The 19,244-nt window shown below is 56.3% G+C and overlaps 1 protein-coding gene across 4 annotated transcripts in view; it reads left to right on the forward strand.

Annotated features, from left to right (window-relative positions):
- PTPRU (protein tyrosine phosphatase receptor type U) overlaps window positions 1–19,244 on the forward strand; it is a 275,704-nt gene that overhangs the window by 121,496 nt on the left and 134,964 nt on the right. For all 4 annotated transcript variants that reach the window (XM_034753847.1, XM_034753848.1, XM_034753849.1 and 1 more), the window contains exons 3-7: window positions 8,898–9,169; window positions 10,170–10,251; window positions 11,854–11,969; window positions 12,751–12,925; window positions 15,573–15,866. In XM_034753847.1, coding sequence (XP_034609738.1) covers window positions 8,898–9,169; window positions 10,170–10,251; window positions 11,854–11,969; window positions 12,751–12,925; window positions 15,573–15,866 — 939 coding nt within the window. The remainder of the gene's footprint in view (window positions 1–8,897; window positions 9,170–10,169; window positions 10,252–11,853; window positions 11,970–12,750; window positions 12,926–15,572; window positions 15,867–19,244) is intronic.

Consider the following 19,244-nt stretch of genomic DNA (forward strand, 5'->3'; position numbering starts at 1 on the left):
CCAGAGCCGAGCTACCGGCGGTGGTTAAGCTAACGGCCTCTGAACGCTCTCGCTAGCTGAGCACAGTTTAAAATCAGCAGCGGCTGTGTGTTAAATGATACGAGACGGTGGAAATGGAAATGAAATGGTTCAAATCCGGCCGGGGACGGCAGTGGCGACGCAGCCCGAGCAGTGAGCATTAAAGAAAAACAGCCAGCGCGTCTCTGGCGCAATAGCAGTGACCAGAGCCAGTTTGAGTGGGGTCCCGGAGGCCGCATTGAAGCCCAGGCAGCAAGAGGAGGAGGACACTGAGGGGCTTGTGTGTGGCTCGGGAGAAGGAAGCTCAGGGCTCGTCCCGGCTTGCTCAGGTTTGGGACCGCTGGCGTTTAGCCCCCGCTCTGTGTGGCTGCCGGGCCTTTGGGGCCTAATGCAGCATTTCCTAGCTGGGCAGCGGGGCCATTTGCGGGGTGGGTGTGTGCGGATGGCAGGCTGTGCCGAAAGTGATGGATGAACCCTCTGAAGAGCCCAGGTGAACCCGCTTATCCGCACTGCAGAGCTAGGCTTGGCATCCAGCCCTCCTGACTTAGCAGGGGCAGACCTGAGCCTGCCCTGTCGCGCTGAGTGCAGGGCCCTAGCTTCCTCTCCAGATGTTGGTATTGAACTTTCAAATGCTGGCGAGTGTGGCGAGACACCCCTCCCCCAAGGCCTGGTCCACCCCCTGCCCCATGCTCAATGTTCCTGTTACCTCCTAACGAGCATCCCCCCCATCTCTCAACGCCTCCAACCCACCCCCAGAAGAGCCCCCTTCCCAGCTGTCTGACCCTCCCAGTCCTCTAATGAACTAACGAAACATTTATAAACTAAAAAAAGAAATGTGAGTTATTGGCATGGTTAAAGCAGGTAAACACACACACACAAACGAGTTACAGCCTCAGGCTCTAAAGGGTAATTGAAGCTCCTATACTAAGCAGCTCTGTATGTCCTTCAGGACTAACCCAAGCGTAACAGCTGAGGATCTCTTGCTCATGCTTAGAAGTCTTTGCCCCTCAGATTTCAAACAGCATAGACACAGACTTTCATTTTTCCGGGTGGGTGCTCCACTCCCTCTCCGCCCTGAGGTCCCAGCCCTCTCCACCCCTTCCCCTAAGGCCCTGCCCTCACCCTGCCTCTGTTCCAGCCCCTTCCTCAAGCACACCCTGCCCTCACTCCGCCTCTTCCCGCCCCCTCTCCGCCCCCTCCGGCCCGCCACCAAACAGCTGATCAGTGGGTGGCTATTTTTTTTTCACCCACGGAGTCGGCGCCTATGAGTATAGGGATAAAAAGTTCCTTCTGGTCAGGCACGTTTAGTCTCTTCCCCCAGAGTTCAAACGGACGGATCGGCCGCATGTCTCCTCTGCATGGGTGTGGGGGGAGCCAGCAACAGCGTCTTTTGTTCTCTGATGTCCCGCCGTGGCTTGTCTGATGCGTGTGGAGCTTGTGTTGGGCAGGAGAGGACAGGGTTTGGGAGACACTGGTATTTCACACTTGATAACGTGTCTCTCCTGGCTGTGGGGGGATCTGGTTTCATAGCAAACACTTGTATAGTTCCAGAGCAAACACTTCAACGTGACCTTAGCGCCTGGGATACTGATGTGATCAGTGAGATTAATGCAGGCAGCAATTTACAAGCATTTCATAAAATCCAAGCACTAGACACCTCTCTATAAAGCGAATCCCTGATTTAGCAATACTAGCACACAGCTCTGGTGTCCAGCTCTGCGTTTGACAGTGTTCAGTGAGGCCAACGGGCCTGGGCAGGAGTTAGCACCTGGTCTGCCAGGTTCACTCCCCCCACGAGGCTCTGCTGCCTGTGAAGGCAAGTAGGAAACCAAGACAGGCTGTGGGCAAGGCCCAGATTCTCCAGGGTATTTGGGCACCTGCCACCGAAATCACTGGGCGTTGGGTAAGAATCTGGGCCCGTATGACTTTGCCCCCATGATGACAAACAGCAGGTCAGTGGCAGAGCTGGGAATAGAGCCCAAGGCCCCTGCTCTGCCCGCTAGACCACGCTGCCTTTGGGAGCTCATTAAGGATAAAGACCCCTCAGATCTGGGATAAGTGACATGCCCCAACTCTGGCTCCAGGTCTCTGTCAGGCTAGTTTTCCTAATACCAAACCCACTCACCATGGGGCGTGTGAAAGTTGACAGGGCCTGGCAGATTGTTGGGTCTGGACATTGGGAGAGGGGACAGGTGAACAAGGAGGGTCGGAGGGGAAAAGCGTCCAGTGGAAAATGGGTCAAAGGCAGCAGGTGGGAGGGGAGGGGAGGGGAATCTGCTAAGGAAGAAATAAGTGGGTCTCTATACAGCATGTGGGACCCCGACTTGTGGCAGCCTGGATCACGGGACGCTTCTCGTCCTAGCACACGGCACAGCTCGCTCTCCAGCTGGAAGTGCATGTGCTCTACATTGGGCAGCCCGTTGGGGGCAAAACCCCGGGCCAGATCCTCAGGGGAGTCGATCAGTGCTGCTCCGGTGAAGCCCCCTGGACCTTACACCCATTTTCGCTGGCTGAGGACCAGGAGTTTAGATCAGTGGTTCTCAGCTTTTCCATCCTGGGACCCTTCCCTCCCGAGACCCCCAACCCCTCAAGCTGGGACCCTCTCCCCGTTCACAATGCGGGGAGGGTACGCTGGCCGAGACCACCTGACTCCTGTGAGCGACTCTGTGGTTTAGATCCCGGGAAGCGAGGACTCAACCCCTCCCTCCAAGCATCCACCAGACCCTCCAATTCCATGAGCCTCGTCCCCCCATCCCCTCCCCCTACATAACCCACCCCAGTGCCCAAGGATCCTGAGGCGGGTGGGAGCTACACGGCCGTGGCTTGTTGACAGGACCCAGCCATCGCCCGGGTGGTGATGAGCTTCCCGTCGCTTGTGCAAGTTCAGCCAAAGTTCGGGCCCAGCGCGGTGCGTTTGACAGCCTGAGGAAGCCAGGCTGCTGTGTCTGCATTGGATTTCCCCTCCCTGCCACTCCACTCCGTGCTGCAGCAGCCTTGGGGCCTCTCTCCTGCCAGGCTGTGATGCAGACCGTGCCCGATAGGCGGGCAGCCTAACCAAAGAGCCAGATACTGGTGCTGTTACCAGGCAGGGGAAAACACGGTCGAGGGAACGAGGGGGTTCCACATTCTGGGCTGCCCCGAGGGCTGGGGTGTATCCGGGCAGTCCCAAGGCCTGCCTTAGTCTCACCTGCCTCCCTCCAGGCCGCTCTGCTGGAGCGTAGATGGGCTTGGATGGATTAGTTGTCGGTAATGGTCGATTTCACTGGACACCCACAAACCAACGGTAAATATTTCCATCTCTGGGAAGTGAAATTCACAGAGAGGCAAAATAAGAAAAAGGCTGCTTCTGAAGTTCCTAGCGTTTGATTTAAGGATCCTTATTTCGTATATTTTGGCAAGTTGTGTTTTGACAGTTATAAAGCTGAAATTTTTTGCATCTGTGTCTTCAGTCATGAAATAATTCTAGTCTGGCCCCCCATTGTCTGATTCCCCACCCCCCAATTTCTTGCAGTGGTGAAAATTTAAATGGCTAAAAAATCAGGGTAAAATGCTTTCAAGTAAACATCGACGTTATCTGTTGAAATTCTACAAAAAAAAGAAAATAGAATTCTGGCCACGCCCCATCCTGCCCTGACACAGCCCCCCTGCCCCCAGCATGCCCTGCACTTGGGTCTGGGGGGGGGGGAACAGCATCCAGCAGCCTTACAATGCCCCCGTGCTAGGAGTGTTTCCCTGGGAGGGCCATTCTGGCTCCTTTCTGGCCACTCGAGTAGTGTAAAGGGACCGGAATTGGGCTTAATTTGTAAATCCAGGGCTCCAAAATTGCAGAGCGAATGCATTAACCCTTCGTTAATTATCTAGTTATTATTATGAATTATTTGTATTACCCTAGGAACCCTAGTCACGGACCAGGCCCACATTCCGCTAAAACAAAAACACAGTCCCTGTGCCAAGGAGCTGTCAATCTAAGTATAAGATAAGAGACAACCGATGGATACAGACAGACGAGGCGGGGGACAGGAAACAATGGGACAATCTTCGTCACTGTGACCCAGGGAGCCCCTCAGTGCCAGCTGGCAGAGGGCACACCTTACCATAACTCACATCGGGTCTGACACACTCATTGCCCCAACACACTGCTCATAATCTGTATCTAAAAGGTGTCCTGTGCAGACTGGTAACACACTGGTCATTAATATTGTTGCGTGGGGCATGTCTGGGTGGTGTATAAACAGTTAGAGATGTGGGCCGGAAGTGTGGTCTTAACATGGGTTTGGCAAGCAGTGCATTAGCCCAGCCCGCCCTAGACAGAGGAATGTTGTTTCACTTGCTTGACTGTGTCTCCAATGTAAATTGAGCAAGGGGAGGCCAGACACAATGGAGGTACAGTTACATGTAAGGTAAACAAAGCCATCGAACTAGCAAGTGAGGGAGATGGCACTTAATGATCACGCTGGGGGCTGTACCCCAGGAAGCCTTCCTGGCTCTTGAAACAGAGAAATGGCCTTTGGGGAATAGAAGCAGAAACAGAAAGCGATTTGGACATCCATCACCTGAGGGGCACAAGAGGCCAGAGCTCTTGACACCTGTGAAAGGTGGATCCCTCAGCCTCGGGGGAACGGAGAACTGACTATGGGTGAGAAACCTGCTTAGACAACGATTGTAACTTGCTGAAGTTAAGTTTTAGAGGACGCTAGAAAGCGTGTTTGGTTTGGTTGTAACCTTGTCTGTCTCTTTCACTCTGACTTGAAATCATGTAAACCTCTGTTGTTAATATGTTTATTCTTGTTTTACTACAAAACCATCTCAGCGCTGTTCTAGCAAAGTGTGGGTCAGCAGCTAACCTAGCAGACTGATGGGGGCTCCATGTCTCTTTGCAGGCAGCAAACTTCATAACGTCTGTGAGCGCGCAGCGAGAGGGACTGACCGCTGCCGAGAGACGTCTCTGGGGAGCTGGGGCTCACTGATTGCTAACTGCAAGGCCAGGGTTGGACGGGCAAAGTCCTGCAGAGGGTGCTGGCCAGGCTGGGGGCTGCTACAGAGCTTGGCAGCAGCAAAGCTCACCCCTGCTGACTCTTAGTCCTGGGCGACCTGAGCAAGACGTCACAGTCACCATGACAGGGAGTGGGCTCTGCACAGCAGCAGCCTAACCGTTGACAAGTTTTTGTAGCCACCACGGCCAGGGTGAGTTTTGAGGAGGGATTGGCAGGTGGCGCGCGAGGCAGCTTTGCAGATGGTTGCGGGGCGCTCCTCCCCAGCATGAGGGGAGAAAGCATGAAGCTGGTTGTTGGACCATTTAACAGGTGCGTGATGGAGGCTACCATCCTGGGCCATTGGCGGCGAGCATCGGTAGCTCAGTAGTGAATGCGTAGGACCCTACCAAATTCACGATCCCTTTTGGTCAATTTCCCGGTCACCGGATTTTAAAAATGGTAATTTTCATGATTTCAGCTATTTAAATCTGAGATGTCACGGTGTTGTAATTGTAGGGGGTCCTGACCCAAAAAGGAGTTTTGTGTGTGTGCGCGTCGCGGTGTTGCAAGGTTATTGTGGGGGGCGGGGGTTGCGGTACTGCTACCCTTATTTCTGCGCTGCTGCTGGTGGCAGCGCTGTCTTCAGAGCTGGGCGGCTGGAGAGCAGCAGCTGCTGGCCGGGAGCCCAGCTCTGAAGGTGGAGCCATTGCTAGCAGCAGTAAGGATGGCCTGGTATGGTATTGCCACCCTTACTCCTGCCTGCAGAACTGGGCCGTCAGCCAGCGGCCACCACTCTCCGGCCGCCCTGCTCTGAAGGTAGCGCAGAAGTAAGGGTGGCACGGGATGGTATTACCACCCTTACTTCTGTGCTGCTGCTGGCAGGACACTGCCTTCAGAGCTGGGCGCCTGGCCAACATCTGTCACCTTCCAGCCACACAGCTCTGAAGGCAGCACAGAAGTCAGGGTGGCAATACCGCAACCCCCCCTAAAATAACCTTGCAACTCCCTTTTGGGTCAGGACCCCCAGTTTGAGAAATGCTGGTCTCCCCTGTGAAATCTGTATAGTATAGGGTAAAAGCACACAAAAGACCAGATTTCACGGCGGGGGGAGAGCAGATGTCATGGTCTGTGATGCGTTTTTCATGGCCGTGAATTTGGTAGGGCCCTACGAATGAGAGATGTTAGGTAGGGCAGAGATAGACTGTGAAGGGCTTTCAAGGTGAATACAAGCAGCTAGTGTTTGATGCCATGGTGAAGGGGGAGCCAGTGGATGGATGCAAAGAGGGGGATGAGCACTGGTCAAAGCAGTGCGGTAGGAAATGGTCTTTGAGCCACATTCTGACGGGCTCCGATCGGGGCAAGGTTGCCTTTGCCCAGGCTGGAGAGAAGGCTCTTGGAGTGATTGAGACGCGAGATGATGAGGGCCTGGGTGAGAGTCATAGGTCTGCGGATGGACAGGAAAGGCCGTATCTTAGAAACGTTAGGCAGCAAGAATCAGCAAGATGTCGAGGGAACCCTCATGCGGGCAATGGAGCTACGGGGCAGTTTGGTTCTGTTCAGGTTCTTATACTGCGCTTATCCCGGTCGCAGTATCCAACGGCACAGCAACGTGGCGTGGGGGTATTGGAGAGCCAGGGAGCCTATGGGGCAGAGGCAGGGGACAGCCCAGCACAGCTGTCTGCTAAAAAAGACGCCTCCTGGCTGAGAAGCTCATATTGCCATGTGGATCTGAACATCTTCAGAGAGCAGAGCAGTCTTCTGGCACCGAGGGATGTGTGTGCTCTGAGATAGGTGCCATACCCCGGGGGTTTAGGCAGAGGGGGAGAAAGGGGGACATCTTTCAGGGCCCTATATCCTGTGATGCCCTAATCACAGGGGCCTTTTTGTGTGAGGCTTTTCGTTATAAGGCAGCCCCTGTTAAATCACAACACTTTGTGCCACTTTCCCATCCTGTGTTACTGAGGTTCTTACCCTGGGTACCTGGCCCTTTAAAACACACTCTCTCCTGCAGGAGGGAGGGCAGGGTCTTATTGTTACAGGTACTGGGTGTTATCCAGTGGGAATGCCCTGCCGGATGGATGGGAGTTTTAAAGGACCAGGACTTCCCGGCTTTTCTTCTCCTTTGGACCTTCATTTATCCCTCCACTGCCCTTGGGAGGTAGGGAAGCACAGATGGGGAAACTGAGGCAGGCATGCTAAGCAACTTGTCCCAGGCTATAGAGAGAGTCAGTGTCAAAGGTGGGATTTGAGCCTATGCTAAGTCTCTTGCGCTCCACTCCCAGTCGAACCCGCTGTGAAGTCTGTTCCCTGCCCCCCCCTGCCCCACCCCCGGCCACTCTCTAGCTATGGCCTGGGTCAGAGAGTTCAGTTCATCTGTGGGGGAGCCGCAGCACAGAGAGGACTGGGAGGGGAGACAGGCACGTGGGTCTGTCTGCACTGCAATGGGAGGTATGGCTGCAGCACGGGGAGCCATCCCCGAGCGAGCTTTGATCTGGCTAGCTCCCGTACCAATAGCAGTGGGGTCACAGAAGGAGGGGCAGCGGTACGGGCTAGTCCCACGCTGCTGCCTGGGCTCCTGGGTACGGACTCGAGCGGGTAGCCGGTGCTGCTGTGGCTTTGCTGCTATTGGTATTCGAGCTAGCTAGATCAAAGCTAGCGGGGCTACGGCTACCCATGCTGCAGTCACTCCCCCCAGTGCAATGTAGACAGACCCTATGGTGTGGGGAGCAGCTCATGCACTGGGGTTTTTCCTTCCCCTCCTTGTCCTCTCTGCACCTGTCTTTGTGAGGCAGGGCAGTGCCATTGACTGCTCCCTCGCCGGCACGGCCTGAGGTTGGACCTGCGTGCTTCCTGTCTCTGCGCGCAGTATCTGAGGCACCAGCAGCCACCGGGCGCTTCCCTTAATCCTCTCCCTGCCGTGGGAGGGTCAGTCGTCTTCCATTGGCTGTAATCTCTCCTGGCAGGCTGCGCGGCCGTGGGGCGACGTTGAGGCTGGGGAGGGGAACAAGGAGCAAATTTACTAGGTTCTTTGCCCCAGCTAATAACTCATCGAAACATCAGTCACCATCTGCGCAGCTTTCCTGGGCCAGCCGTCTGCTTGTGAAGCCGGGGAGATGTCCGAGCTCGTAGCAGCGATTTGCCAGGAGGAGCCTGTTGAGCCAAAGGAAACACAACCATCGCATGGGAGAAAATAGCACTTCCCTGCACTGCATAGCTTATCCTTCAGCCCCTCTGCCCGGGAGTGGGAGCGGGCGGAGCTGGGTTCAGGGCCCAGTTCACCGTTGCCTTGTACCTTGCATAGCTGGCTCGTCACTCTTCCAGGACCCGAGCTAGCTAGATTAAAGTTATCTCGGGAACGCGAGCTGGAGCTGCAAGCCCGCTCCCTGACTGCATACACAAGAGAGCCATGCCAAACGAAGATGGACATGGGAGAGCCCTTCGGGCCTAGGAGGGGGTGGAGACGTGGATGGGGAGGAGAACGAGCCACTGGCAGACGTGGCTTTGAAGGAGGAGCGAGAGGGTGCTGGAAACTGGCTGGCTGCACCGGGGTAAGGGGGAGAATGATCTCCAGACTCGCAGTGCCCAGGGCAGTGGGCCAGGCCAAGCGGTAGCGTCGCACTGAGAACACCCAGTGCTCAGCGGTAACGAGTTTAGCTCCCAAGGTGGCAGAGGCAGTGAATTGGAGCATTGCTGGCTGGCATGGCAGGAGTCACGCAGCTGAGAGTCCCGGTATGGATGGAGAGGTCCGAGAGAGAGGGTCGGGGATTCAGCATGCGGCGGGCGCACAATGGCCGAGGGTTCAACTACGGCAGATGTGGGTGGGGAGTCTGACGCGCACAGATCCCCGGGCGACTGGGTGCCGCTGAGCCGATAAACCCTCCTCATTCTCCTGCCTCTGCCTTGCAGGTTCCTACTTGATGGTCAACTCCTCGCAGCACGCGCCGGGGCAGAAAGCTCACCTTCTCTTCCAGACGCTGAGTGAGAATGACACCCACTGCCTCCAGTTCAGCTACTTCATGTACAGCCGGGACGGCCACAGCCCCGGCGTCCTCAACGTCTACGTGAAGGTGAACGGGGGCCCGCTGGGCAGCCTGGTGTGGAACGTGTCCGGCTCCCATGGGCGGCAGTGGCACCAGGCCGAGCTGGCGGTCAGCATGTTTTGGCCCAACGAGTACCAGGTGAGTTGGAAGCAGACGGGAGGCTGGGAGATGGTCTTGCAGAGGCCGCAGGGTGATTTGGGGCCTGGAGGGGACTTAAGCAGACAGTAACTGAGCTGAGCGGGCTGTGGAGGGGAGAGAGGCCTTGGAACTCGCCGCCATGGAGCCCTCCGGCAGGGCGCCAAGGGACACTGCACTCCAAGCTATCCTGAGCCCATGGCTGTGCCCAGGGGCCCTGCTCCTGAAGAACACCCCCAGCTGCCTCTTGATGACCCACAACCCCCTTGTTATTCCAGCCCTGGGCCCCCCATCGCGCCGGTACCCCTCAATCCCAACCCACAGCCCCCCTGCCTATTCCAGCCCTGAGACCCCCACCCCTCTGCCTAGCTCTGCCGATGCCCCTCGCTCCCAGCTTGTAACCCTGTGCCATCCCAATCCTGCCCCCAAGCGGTGCTGCTGCCCAGCCAGTGAAGTGTGCCCCTTTCCTGCCCGCCCCCCAAGCTCCGGAGGTCCAGTCTTGAGAAGCACTGATGTGGTGTCTGTCTGAGCTGTGAAGGGGGGTCTCGTGGGAGCGCTCTGTGCTCAGCGGGCTGGCATGTCCAGCTGCCAGCCGGGCTGGCTGTACCAGGACAGTGAGCCCCCTCTATATTTCGGCTCCTCGGCTTCCCATGGTAGCAGGTGCCCGGGAGGCGGTGGGGGGCAGCGCCGACATGAAGAACTATTAAAATGAACAATCATCCAGTTTCCTTTTGGTAACGGTTTGATCCAAGCCAAGCCATGGACCCAGGCTGCAGAATCTGAATCTGGCTCCAGAGCCAGGCAGAGTTCGGGGCAGTCGGCTGCAGAGATTTGGATCAGCCTGTTAAAATAAGGCCAGCCCCAGGATTAAGATGCTGCTTCCTGCCCCGGGCTTGGGCTCAGCTCTGCTCGTCTCCAGGCCCTTCCCCTACTAGTGTGACCTTGCCCATGGCCGGGGGCGGTGGATCACCTCAGTGACAGGCGTGTGTCTGATTGCCCCCAGGTCCTGTTCGAGGCGGTGATCTCTGGCGAGCGCAGAGGATACCTCGGCTTGGACGACATCTTGCTCTTGAATTATCCATGCTGTGAGTATCGCAGCACCCTGGCTGCGGCCTCCTTCCTGACAGGGGCCAGCGGCCTGGCCCGCCGTGCTGTCATCGGAGCCCTCCCGCTGCCAGGGATGTGTCCCGCTAATGAGCCATTTGGCAGGACTCTGTGAACTGGCTGCCGCCCCGCGAGCATTAACGACCCACTGTCGGAGCAGGGCCAAAGGGGGATGCTCCAGGAGCAGCTGTCGTGGGGGAAGGGACATGGTGGGCATCAGCAAGGAGGGTGGGCAGCCTCCTCCTAGCCAGAAAAGCAGGAACCCTCAGGGGGTGGGAACCACTGGCTAGTGGCTAGTGCTGGGCAGCGCCAGGTGGGACAGCAGCCTAGTGACTAGTGCCTGGCAGGGCTGCTTGGTCACACTGAGCCCCATGCATGCTGGGCAGGGTGCTGGGTGGACGCCCAGTGGGGCGGATGTGATCAGCAAGGCTGAGATATTTATCTCACTGTGGAGTCCCCAGGCCTTGAGCTCCGGAGCTGGCAGCATTGGGACTCTTGACACTGCAGGAGAATGGCTGAACCTCCCCCTGATGAGTCTCTACATCTACGGAACACACACCCCAGCTCTGCTCCTCCTCCTGGGAGAACGCAGGCTAATTGCCAGGCCGACATGTCCCCTTTAAAAGGGACAACTCCAGTGGGGAGAAAGGGACATGTTAACGGGGGCTGGCCGCTGGGGAAGGGAGCTAACACCTCGCAGACAGGATGAGGCAATGGAGCGGAATGTGCACCTGGGCCCCCTCGCTAAATGGTGGCCCTGCAAAGCCAGACAGTTCCAGTGTGGGTTGGGGGTTCACCCCCTGCTTCTCCCAGCCCTGGTGCCGTCCCTGCAGGGAGGGAGGGCTCTGCAGGGAATCAGTGCCATCCAATGGGAAACCCCTATGTGGCAGGTGGAATTTCAAGGCTACCGGACTGTACTGGCTCCTGACTTGCAGCTGAGCTTATGATGTCACAGGGTGCCCTGCAAGCTCCTCCATGCCTTAAGTTTCCACGGCTACGCTGCCTTCCCTACGGCCCTTTCGGCTGTGGTTTGTATACTCTGGAATGGTTGCACCATAGAATATTAGCAGTGAGGATTTGTATATCCAGGCTGCAGACCTCGCTCCATTGAGTCCAGCAGTCTGTGTTTGATGGTCATCCATCCCTCCCACAAAGCGCTTGGCTGTTTGGGCCACATTGCAGCTCTGGGAGAAAATTCCTTCCTGCCCCCCAAAAGAAATGAAGTCCTGAAGCATGAGCATTGATTACTCCTAACCTATCCAAATGGTGGAGGAGGGAGCCACAGAGTTTGGATCTGAATATTGGGTTCTTTGATTCAGGCCCTTAGCTAATTAATATTGATTATGAAATGGTCCAGGTCCTGGTAAAGCCATTAACCCGGAGCAGGAAAGCAGCAGACTCTGTTGCCATAGTCCAGCTGCAGACCCAGAGCCTGGTGTGGCTTTGTGCTCCTGGGAGCCAGCACCTTGTTTCATGGGTGCGTTGGGGAGCTCGCTGGGGAGAGGGAAGGTACTGGCAGGTAGCTGCAGAATCGCCCGAGTGCCTGGATTCCTGTGTGACTATTTACCCCTCTGTTCTGGCAGCCAAAGCGCCTCATTTCTCCCGTCTGGGCGACGTGGAGGTCAACGCCGGGCAGAACGCCACCTTCCAGTGCGTGGCAGCCGGGAAGGCGTTGGAGGCGGAGAGGTTCCTCATGCAGGTAACTGAGGGGTGGGGGCGGGGGGGTCTGCTCTGCCAGCGTAGAGCCTTTTGCTGGCTCCACCGCACCCCCCGGAACTCCCTGAGATGGAGTCGGCTCGTTCCCCACCTCACTGCCGCACGGTGCCCTGGACTGACGGCTGTGGGGCTGTGACTGGCTCAGCACTCGGGGGGCAGGGCTGCACGCTCCACTCTGGAGCACAGGGAGGGGGAAGGAAGTGAACAGTGAGGGACGGGGGTGGGGGAGCCCTCCCCCTATTTGCCATGGAAATCCCATTGGAAGATCAAAAACTACAGATGAGGGCGAGCCCCCCGGCCCGTAACCAGCCCTTCCTCAGAGGCCCAGCCTGCCGCCCTCTCCCAGGCAAAGCGCCCTTTGCGCCCGGGACTGGACCCCCAGGTAGGAGTGGGAGATGTGGGCCGATATAGTCCCAGCCCCATACCCACGCCCCTTCCCCTGCAGGACACCGCATTGGTGGTGCTGCAGTGTCATTCCCAGCTGTTCCTTCGGGGGGGGGGGCAGCGCGCTACCACCCGGAGCGAAGCCCCGAGCTGCTCCCCATGACCCCTGTGGCTGTGCAGGGAGCAGCCCTGAGGGGGCTCTGGATGGCTCAGCAGGCGAGGCGTTCAGGGAGAAGCCAGTGGGGAGAAACGGGATGCTCCGTCAGACCCAGAGGGGATCACCCCTCCTGCCTGGGCAGCGGTGGGGAGCAAGCACAGGAGGGCTGGGCAGCATGAGTTGTCTGGGGATCCCCCCAACGTCCTCTCTCTCTGGCCGGCAGAGGCAGAACGGAGCCGTCGCCCCAGCCGCCTCAGTGAAGCACATCAGCCATAGAAGGTTCCTGGCTACCTTCCAGCTGGACGAGGTCTCCAAGGGGGAGCAGGATCTTTACCGCTGCGTCAGCCAGTCCGTGCGGGGCTCCGGCGTCTCCAACTTTGCTGAGCTGATTGTGAAAGGTGAGGGTGACGCTCTCTGACACTCGAGGAGGGGCCTGGAGCGGAGGAACTCAAAGGGTGTTACAAAGCTGTCGTGAACTCAGGCCGTTAACTAACATGATGCTAAACGTGACCGGCCAAGTCACGTTTAAAAGGTATTCGCTGATTATGGTGGACCCTCTGCTTTGCTCCCCGGCCAGGGTTAACCATGGCCACCACATTACTGTCCGTGTCTACATGCAGGGCACAATCATGTCTGACGTGGTGTTAGCTAACCTGTGGGAGTTACCATGACCTGTTCGCAGTGTGGACGTGGCCTGCCTGCTTCTCTCTGCGATTCATCCCGGACTGCTTGGCACAAACTCGAGCCAACATTCTCAGAAGCGGCAGCTGACTCTGGGCCCTTCCGGTTCCCGGGGCTCAAGGCCTGCTTTTCTGAGGCACCGAGCACCTGCAAATCCAGGGGCAGTCAGTGGGACTTGGCACTTCTGAAACCAGGTCTGAGGTGTCTTGCTGACAACTTTCCAGGGGGTTGATTTTGGTCCACTGTATTCTAATTCTATGCTAATGACAGAGGCGTAGCGAGCGCCCTCCGTACCCTCCGACTGGAGGGGGCCCCGCAAGGAAGGGGGCCCCTAAAAGTGGCAAAATAAATACCGCATTCCAGTTTCTGCATTGTAAGGGGCCCCGCCCGGACATATGTTCGGAGGGGGCCACCGTTCAGAGGGGGCCACGTTCTTTGTTGCTACGGCCCTGGCTAATGACCTTCCCTTTGCTCAGGGCTTCTCACTGATGTAGAGTGAGATAGTGCTTCATCCTGAAGGATCCCAACCTGCTGGAGCTGTATGAACCCACTCAAGTCAATAGGAGCCTTTCCTTGATTTGACTGGGCACTGGAACACGTTATATGCATCTCTTCTCCCTACCCACCACTGACATGCGTCTGCCTCTGGGGTGGAGCGCTGCAGCTGTTCAGCAGTGCACTCCAGTACTGTGTGGCCTTGTGTATTGCGTCATGTGCTGTTAGCTCGACACAAATCAAGGGGGATGTAAGGACTTAGGAACATAGGAACTGCCAGATTGAATCGGGCCCAACATCTATCTAGCCCAGTGACAGTGGCCAGCAGCAGTTGCTTCAGAGGAGGGTACAAGAAACCCTGCAGTAGGCCGTTGTCAGATAACCTGCTTCCTGAGGTTTTTCCCCCTAACCTCTAGTAGTAGAGGTTAGCTTATGCCCTTAAATTTGGCTTATGAATGGAGATATCCCATCTCCTAGAACTGGAAGGGACCTTGAAAGGTCATCGAGTCCAGCCCCCTGCCTTCACTAGCAGGACCAAGTACTGATTTTGCCCCAGATCCCCAAGTGGCCCCCTCAAGGATTGAACTCACAACCCTGGGTTTAGCAGGCCAATGCTCAAACCACTGAGCTATCCCTCCCCCACAAACTCTTAGTTATTTGTTAAATTTGTAATATTATTAGGGGTCTTCTTAAATCGCGGAGAAATCACACCTTTTTTGCAGGTTGGTCATTGCATACATAGCGAATTTGATAGACCCCTAATTATTATAACTGATTGCCTTGCTATCTGGATACAGGTCCAGTCGCTTTTAAAATCCTGCCTCAATGCTATGTAGTAGCAATAGGTTCCACAGGCTAATTGTGCCATCTCTCAATACCCAGTGGGAGGAAGGAGTTTTTTTGCTTAGCACAGTTGGACCTCACTAATTCTCCCTGACTGGCTTTTGCGAGTCAGCGAACGCAGACAATTAAAAAGGAGGCAGAAGAATGCATCCTCCAAATGTACTGGGTTCGTTTATTTTGACGGTTGTGGCGAAGCGTTAATTATTGATGACAGAATTTCACAGCTCCGTGGCAACTGCTTGGAAGCATATTCTGTAAAAAAACACAATGAAGTTCTGGTCACATGAGACCTTGCTGCTGTCTGTGCTGTTAAACCGTGTGTGTGTGTGTGTGTGTGTGTGTGCGCGCGCTTATGCATTCGTGGCTAAAGAGTGCTGCTGTGTGCAGGACCGAATTGTGCTCTCGGTTCCAGCAGTATAAATCCCCTGATCTCACGCTGCTGCCACACACCAAAGACGATGACAGAGTAGACTTGCCTACGAGGAGAAATTTGCAACCATCAGGATTGCTAGCAATGGGCCAGGTTCTGCTCTTGTTTACAACAGAGTGAATCCGGAGTGAAGGCAGAGCGGCTGCTCTTAGAACCGAATTGGAGCCGGCATCCTTATTATGCCAGGGTCCTTAGAGCTAAATGGTAAAGAAGAAAGTCTGAATGTTAATTTAGTTCCTCTTTGTGTTCCGGCAGCACTAGAGTTCAGCTCCCCGTTGTGCTCGGGTACACACATGGCAGTAGGTGCTTCTTGGTCCAAACTGCTTCCAGTCTGAATAGATGAGACAGACTGAAGGTGGGAGAAATGATTATTATCCCCTTGGTACAAATGGGGCATTGAGGCATGGCGAGGCTAAGTGGTTGTATCAAGGACACACAGGGAGTTGGTGGTAGATCAGGGAACTGCACCTGGGTTTCCTGAGTCCTAGGACAGCACTTCAAACCACTAGGTGTGCAGTGGCTCTCCAGGGTACAAGCATCGGTAAAGCAGAAGGGGAACGTTCCATTCACCCCCTCCCCCCTTTATCTTTCTCCAGAGCCCCCCACGCCCATCGCTCCCCCCCAGCTGCTCCGAGCAGGCTCCACCTACCTGATCATCCAGCTCAACACCAACTCCATCATCGGCGACGGCCCCATTGTGCGCAAGGAGATCGAGTACCGCTTGACCTCGGGGCCCTGGTCGGAGGTCCACGCCGTCAACATGCAGACCTACAAGCTGTGGCACCTGGATCCCGACACGGAGTATGAGATCAGCGTGCTGCTCACGCGGCCGGGGGACGGAGGGACTGGCAAGCCGGGGCCGCCCCTCATAAGCAGGACCAAATGTGCAGGTAGGCACCTGCCTTAACGTGGGAGGCTCCAGGCTATTGGCTGGTCCTTGATTGACAAGGATCTGCCTGGGTACCCATTGGGTGTGGTGTAAAACCTGGGCACAATATTTTCTGGGCTGGTGACGGTCTCTTTGGTTCTTCCAAAGTCCTAGTCAGGGATATGGAGGGGATGTTTCCCAGGACATTGTGCTTTTCCTAGTCATCCAGCGGCCCTGAACTGCCCCCCCGTCCCGCTCGCCATTGGTATTTTGGGGCTTGTCTACACTGGTAGAAGGGTAGTTAAACCACTGTAGTTACACCAGGATAACTCCCTATGCGGCCAGTCTTATTCCGGTAAGTTTAAACCACTTCCAAAGCGGCATAAGCTCCACTGGAAAAAGGGCCCCTCTTATATGGAATGAGTGTTCATGCGGGGGGTGGAGGGGCAGGATGGGGCCCTGCTTTTTACTTCACACAAAGCCTAGGAATGGGGATGTGGCCTAGTGATTACAGGAGGAAATGGAAGAGCAGGACTCCTGAGTTGTGTTCCCAGCGCTAAGACGGGAGCAGGGTCTAGTAGTTAGAGCTGGGGATGGGGAGTTCAGGACTCCTGGGTTGTGTTCCCAGCTCTAAGAAGGGAGCAGGGTCTAGTAGTTAGAGCAGGAAACTGGGGGTCAGAACTCCTGGGTTGTGTTCCCAGCTCTAAGAAGGGAGTGGAGTCTAGTAGTTAGAGCTGGGGATGGGGAGTTCAGGACTCCTGGGTTGTGTTCCCAGCTCTAAGAAGGGAGCGGGGTCTAGTAGTTAGAGCAGGAGACTGGGGGTCAGGACTCCTGGGTTGTGTTCCCAGCGCTAAGACGGGAGCGGGGTCTAGTAGTTAGAGCTGGGGATGGGGAGTTCAGGACTCCTGGGTTTGTTTCCCAGCTCTACCACTGACTCCCTAAGTGACCTCAGGCAATCCACTTAGCCTTCCCGTGTTCGTTAAAGCTGCGAAGTTGTGGCCAAGGGCCCTATGTCCTTGACTGTTTCCTACGGTGAAGTCTTAGCAGCTCTTGTTATGGCGTTATCGGTTTGCAATCAGACAGGTATTAACCACCCACCCAGGCCGAAAGAAAATCGAAGCGCCCCAAAGAAAACCCTCCTGGCACAGGAGCCGGCTCTGCAGCCTGGATTTACTGTTTAATACACTCACAGGGGCCGCAGTAAACTGACAAATGATTGTTGCTTCAGCAACTGGGTAAAGCAACAGTCAGAGCTCGCTGGCAGCGGGAGGATTAATAACAGCCCAGAACAATGAGGTTTCGCGCCCGCCATAACTCAGCTCCAGAGGAGCGGTTTCTTAGAGGCAGGCTGGTAGAGCAGTCGCGGAGGTGCCGAGTGGGTTAAGAGGCAGGGGAGGACCTTGTGTGAGCAAAGCGCTGGGGCTGCGGTGGCTTTCTGGGCTGGGCGGGGGACAAAGGAAGCACAGAGGGGCTTCAGCTAGCTCGTGGCCCCACTGCTCTAGGCACATACCAAATGAGCAGCCCCACCCCAAAGAGCTTGCAGGCTGAGAGATGGGACCATACTGGTGGGTGGGGGGAGATGAGCTAACAAGAAGCCCAAGGGAGTTGGGAGCTTTTCTGAGGTCTGGCAACATTTGGGTGCCTTCATCCTGGGAGACCTGCCTGCTTCCACCTTCTTTCTGGCGGGGACGCGAAGAGAAGGAGCCCCAGAAAAGTCTCGCAACCTTTCCAGCCCCAACAAAATGAGGTGTTGCGGATAAAGGACACCTTCACTGACTTCCATAGGAGCTGGGGTCGCCCAGCGGCTCCCCGGGTGGAGATGTGGAGCCGGATCCCATCCTTAGACACCATGTGGCTGATGTACGCGGCCGGTGCACAGCAAATAACAATGAACGCTTGCTAGATGGTGCTTATATAGCCCCATCATCACAGCCTGTGAGCACCTCTCACCACCCCCAAGACCCCAGTGTAAGTGATTTGCCCAGAGTCAGACGCAGGAAGTCTGTGGCAGAGCGAGCCCAGAGCACCAGAGTTGTAGAGTGGTGCTTTAACCACAAGCCCATCCTTCCTCAAGTGGTGGCTTCTAGCTGACCTGGACTCCAACCCTGTGGAAACATGTTCCATCACAAGGGTGGCCAGCTGTCCGGTTTTCGAAAAGGGGACCTGATGATGATGTCCGGTCAGATCTACCGACTGGACACCCAATGTCTGGTTACTGCAGGCAGGAGGTGCCAGCCCCTACTCATCTGGGGCCGCCTCCTACCTGCGTCAGGTGGCGGCTCCACAGGTGAGTTCCTCCCAACCCATGCAGGGGGGCAGTGAGAGGGGAAGAGCAGCGAGCGACGGGGGGAGGAGAAAAGAGGAGCGAGGGGGGGGGCCTCGGGGGAAGGGGCTGGGCAGGGGGGGGGCCTGGAGTCTGGGGGGGGACAAGGCGGGGCAGGGTAGGGCCCCTGGAGTGTCTGGTTTTTATATATTACGAAGTTGGCAACCCTAAAGGGTCCCTTGAGATCATTGCGACGGACACGCTGCGTCAGCAGATGCTTCCCGAGGCCGTTGCCTTTTCAAGCTCCAGAATGCACCGTGCCCTCCGGGTGGGAATCGCTGGCAGTGCAAGTCCAGGACCCGTTGGCTGCATGTGCTCGCAGAACTTCAAAGGGCAGCTGCCTTGAGCTGCCACAGATCTGCCGCTAATTGGCTTTTGAGCAACGGCATCCTGCGGCATTGGGTCTGCTCTATTGTTCCTTCGCGGCGAGCCTTTCATGAGGGTTGGCTGGGTTGTCACTGGAGGAGCGTGACTCCAGTCCCTTGCAGATTGGTGCACAATTCGCTGGATTGCAGCGGCAGAGACCAGCCTGAATTTGTTCCAGGGCAGCACCAGCATCCAGGCTGGGATTTCCTCCCCCTCGCCTGGCAGAGGCCCAGACTTTGTTAGCAAACAGTCCCCCGGCCCTGACCCTCTCCGTCTCCTTGATCCGAGATCAAATGCAGGGAGCTCGCTTGCCTGGCTGGTAGCTCAGCAGACCTAGTGAACAAACATGGGCCACGAGAGAGCTTGCTAACGAAGCCTGCACTCTAATCAGACTCGTTAAAGGCTGGCGGGGTGCACTGGGTAGGTCTGAACCTTAAAGCACAGCAAATGTACAGGGCTGATCCAGACCCAGGGGCATTGATCGTCAGTGGGTTAGTAAGAACAGCACCCAGCAGCTGCCTGCAGGACACTTGATACACAGGCAGTGTGGATCCGTGAACTCCCTATAACAGGAAGCACAATCTGTGTCGAGCACCGCTCCTTAGAGATGGGTGACACACAGAAGCCTCTAGATCAGGGATGGGAATGAGCCCGACCCCGACTTGGATCAGAACCTCCCCAAACTTCCTGCAACCCGGTGGAGAGGAAGGT

The sequence above is a fragment of the Trachemys scripta genome, chromosome 20 (assembly GCF_013100865.1).
Source record: "Trachemys scripta elegans isolate TJP31775 chromosome 20, CAS_Tse_1.0, whole genome shotgun sequence".
Taxonomy (NCBI): Eukaryota; Metazoa; Chordata; order Testudines; family Emydidae; genus Trachemys; species Trachemys scripta.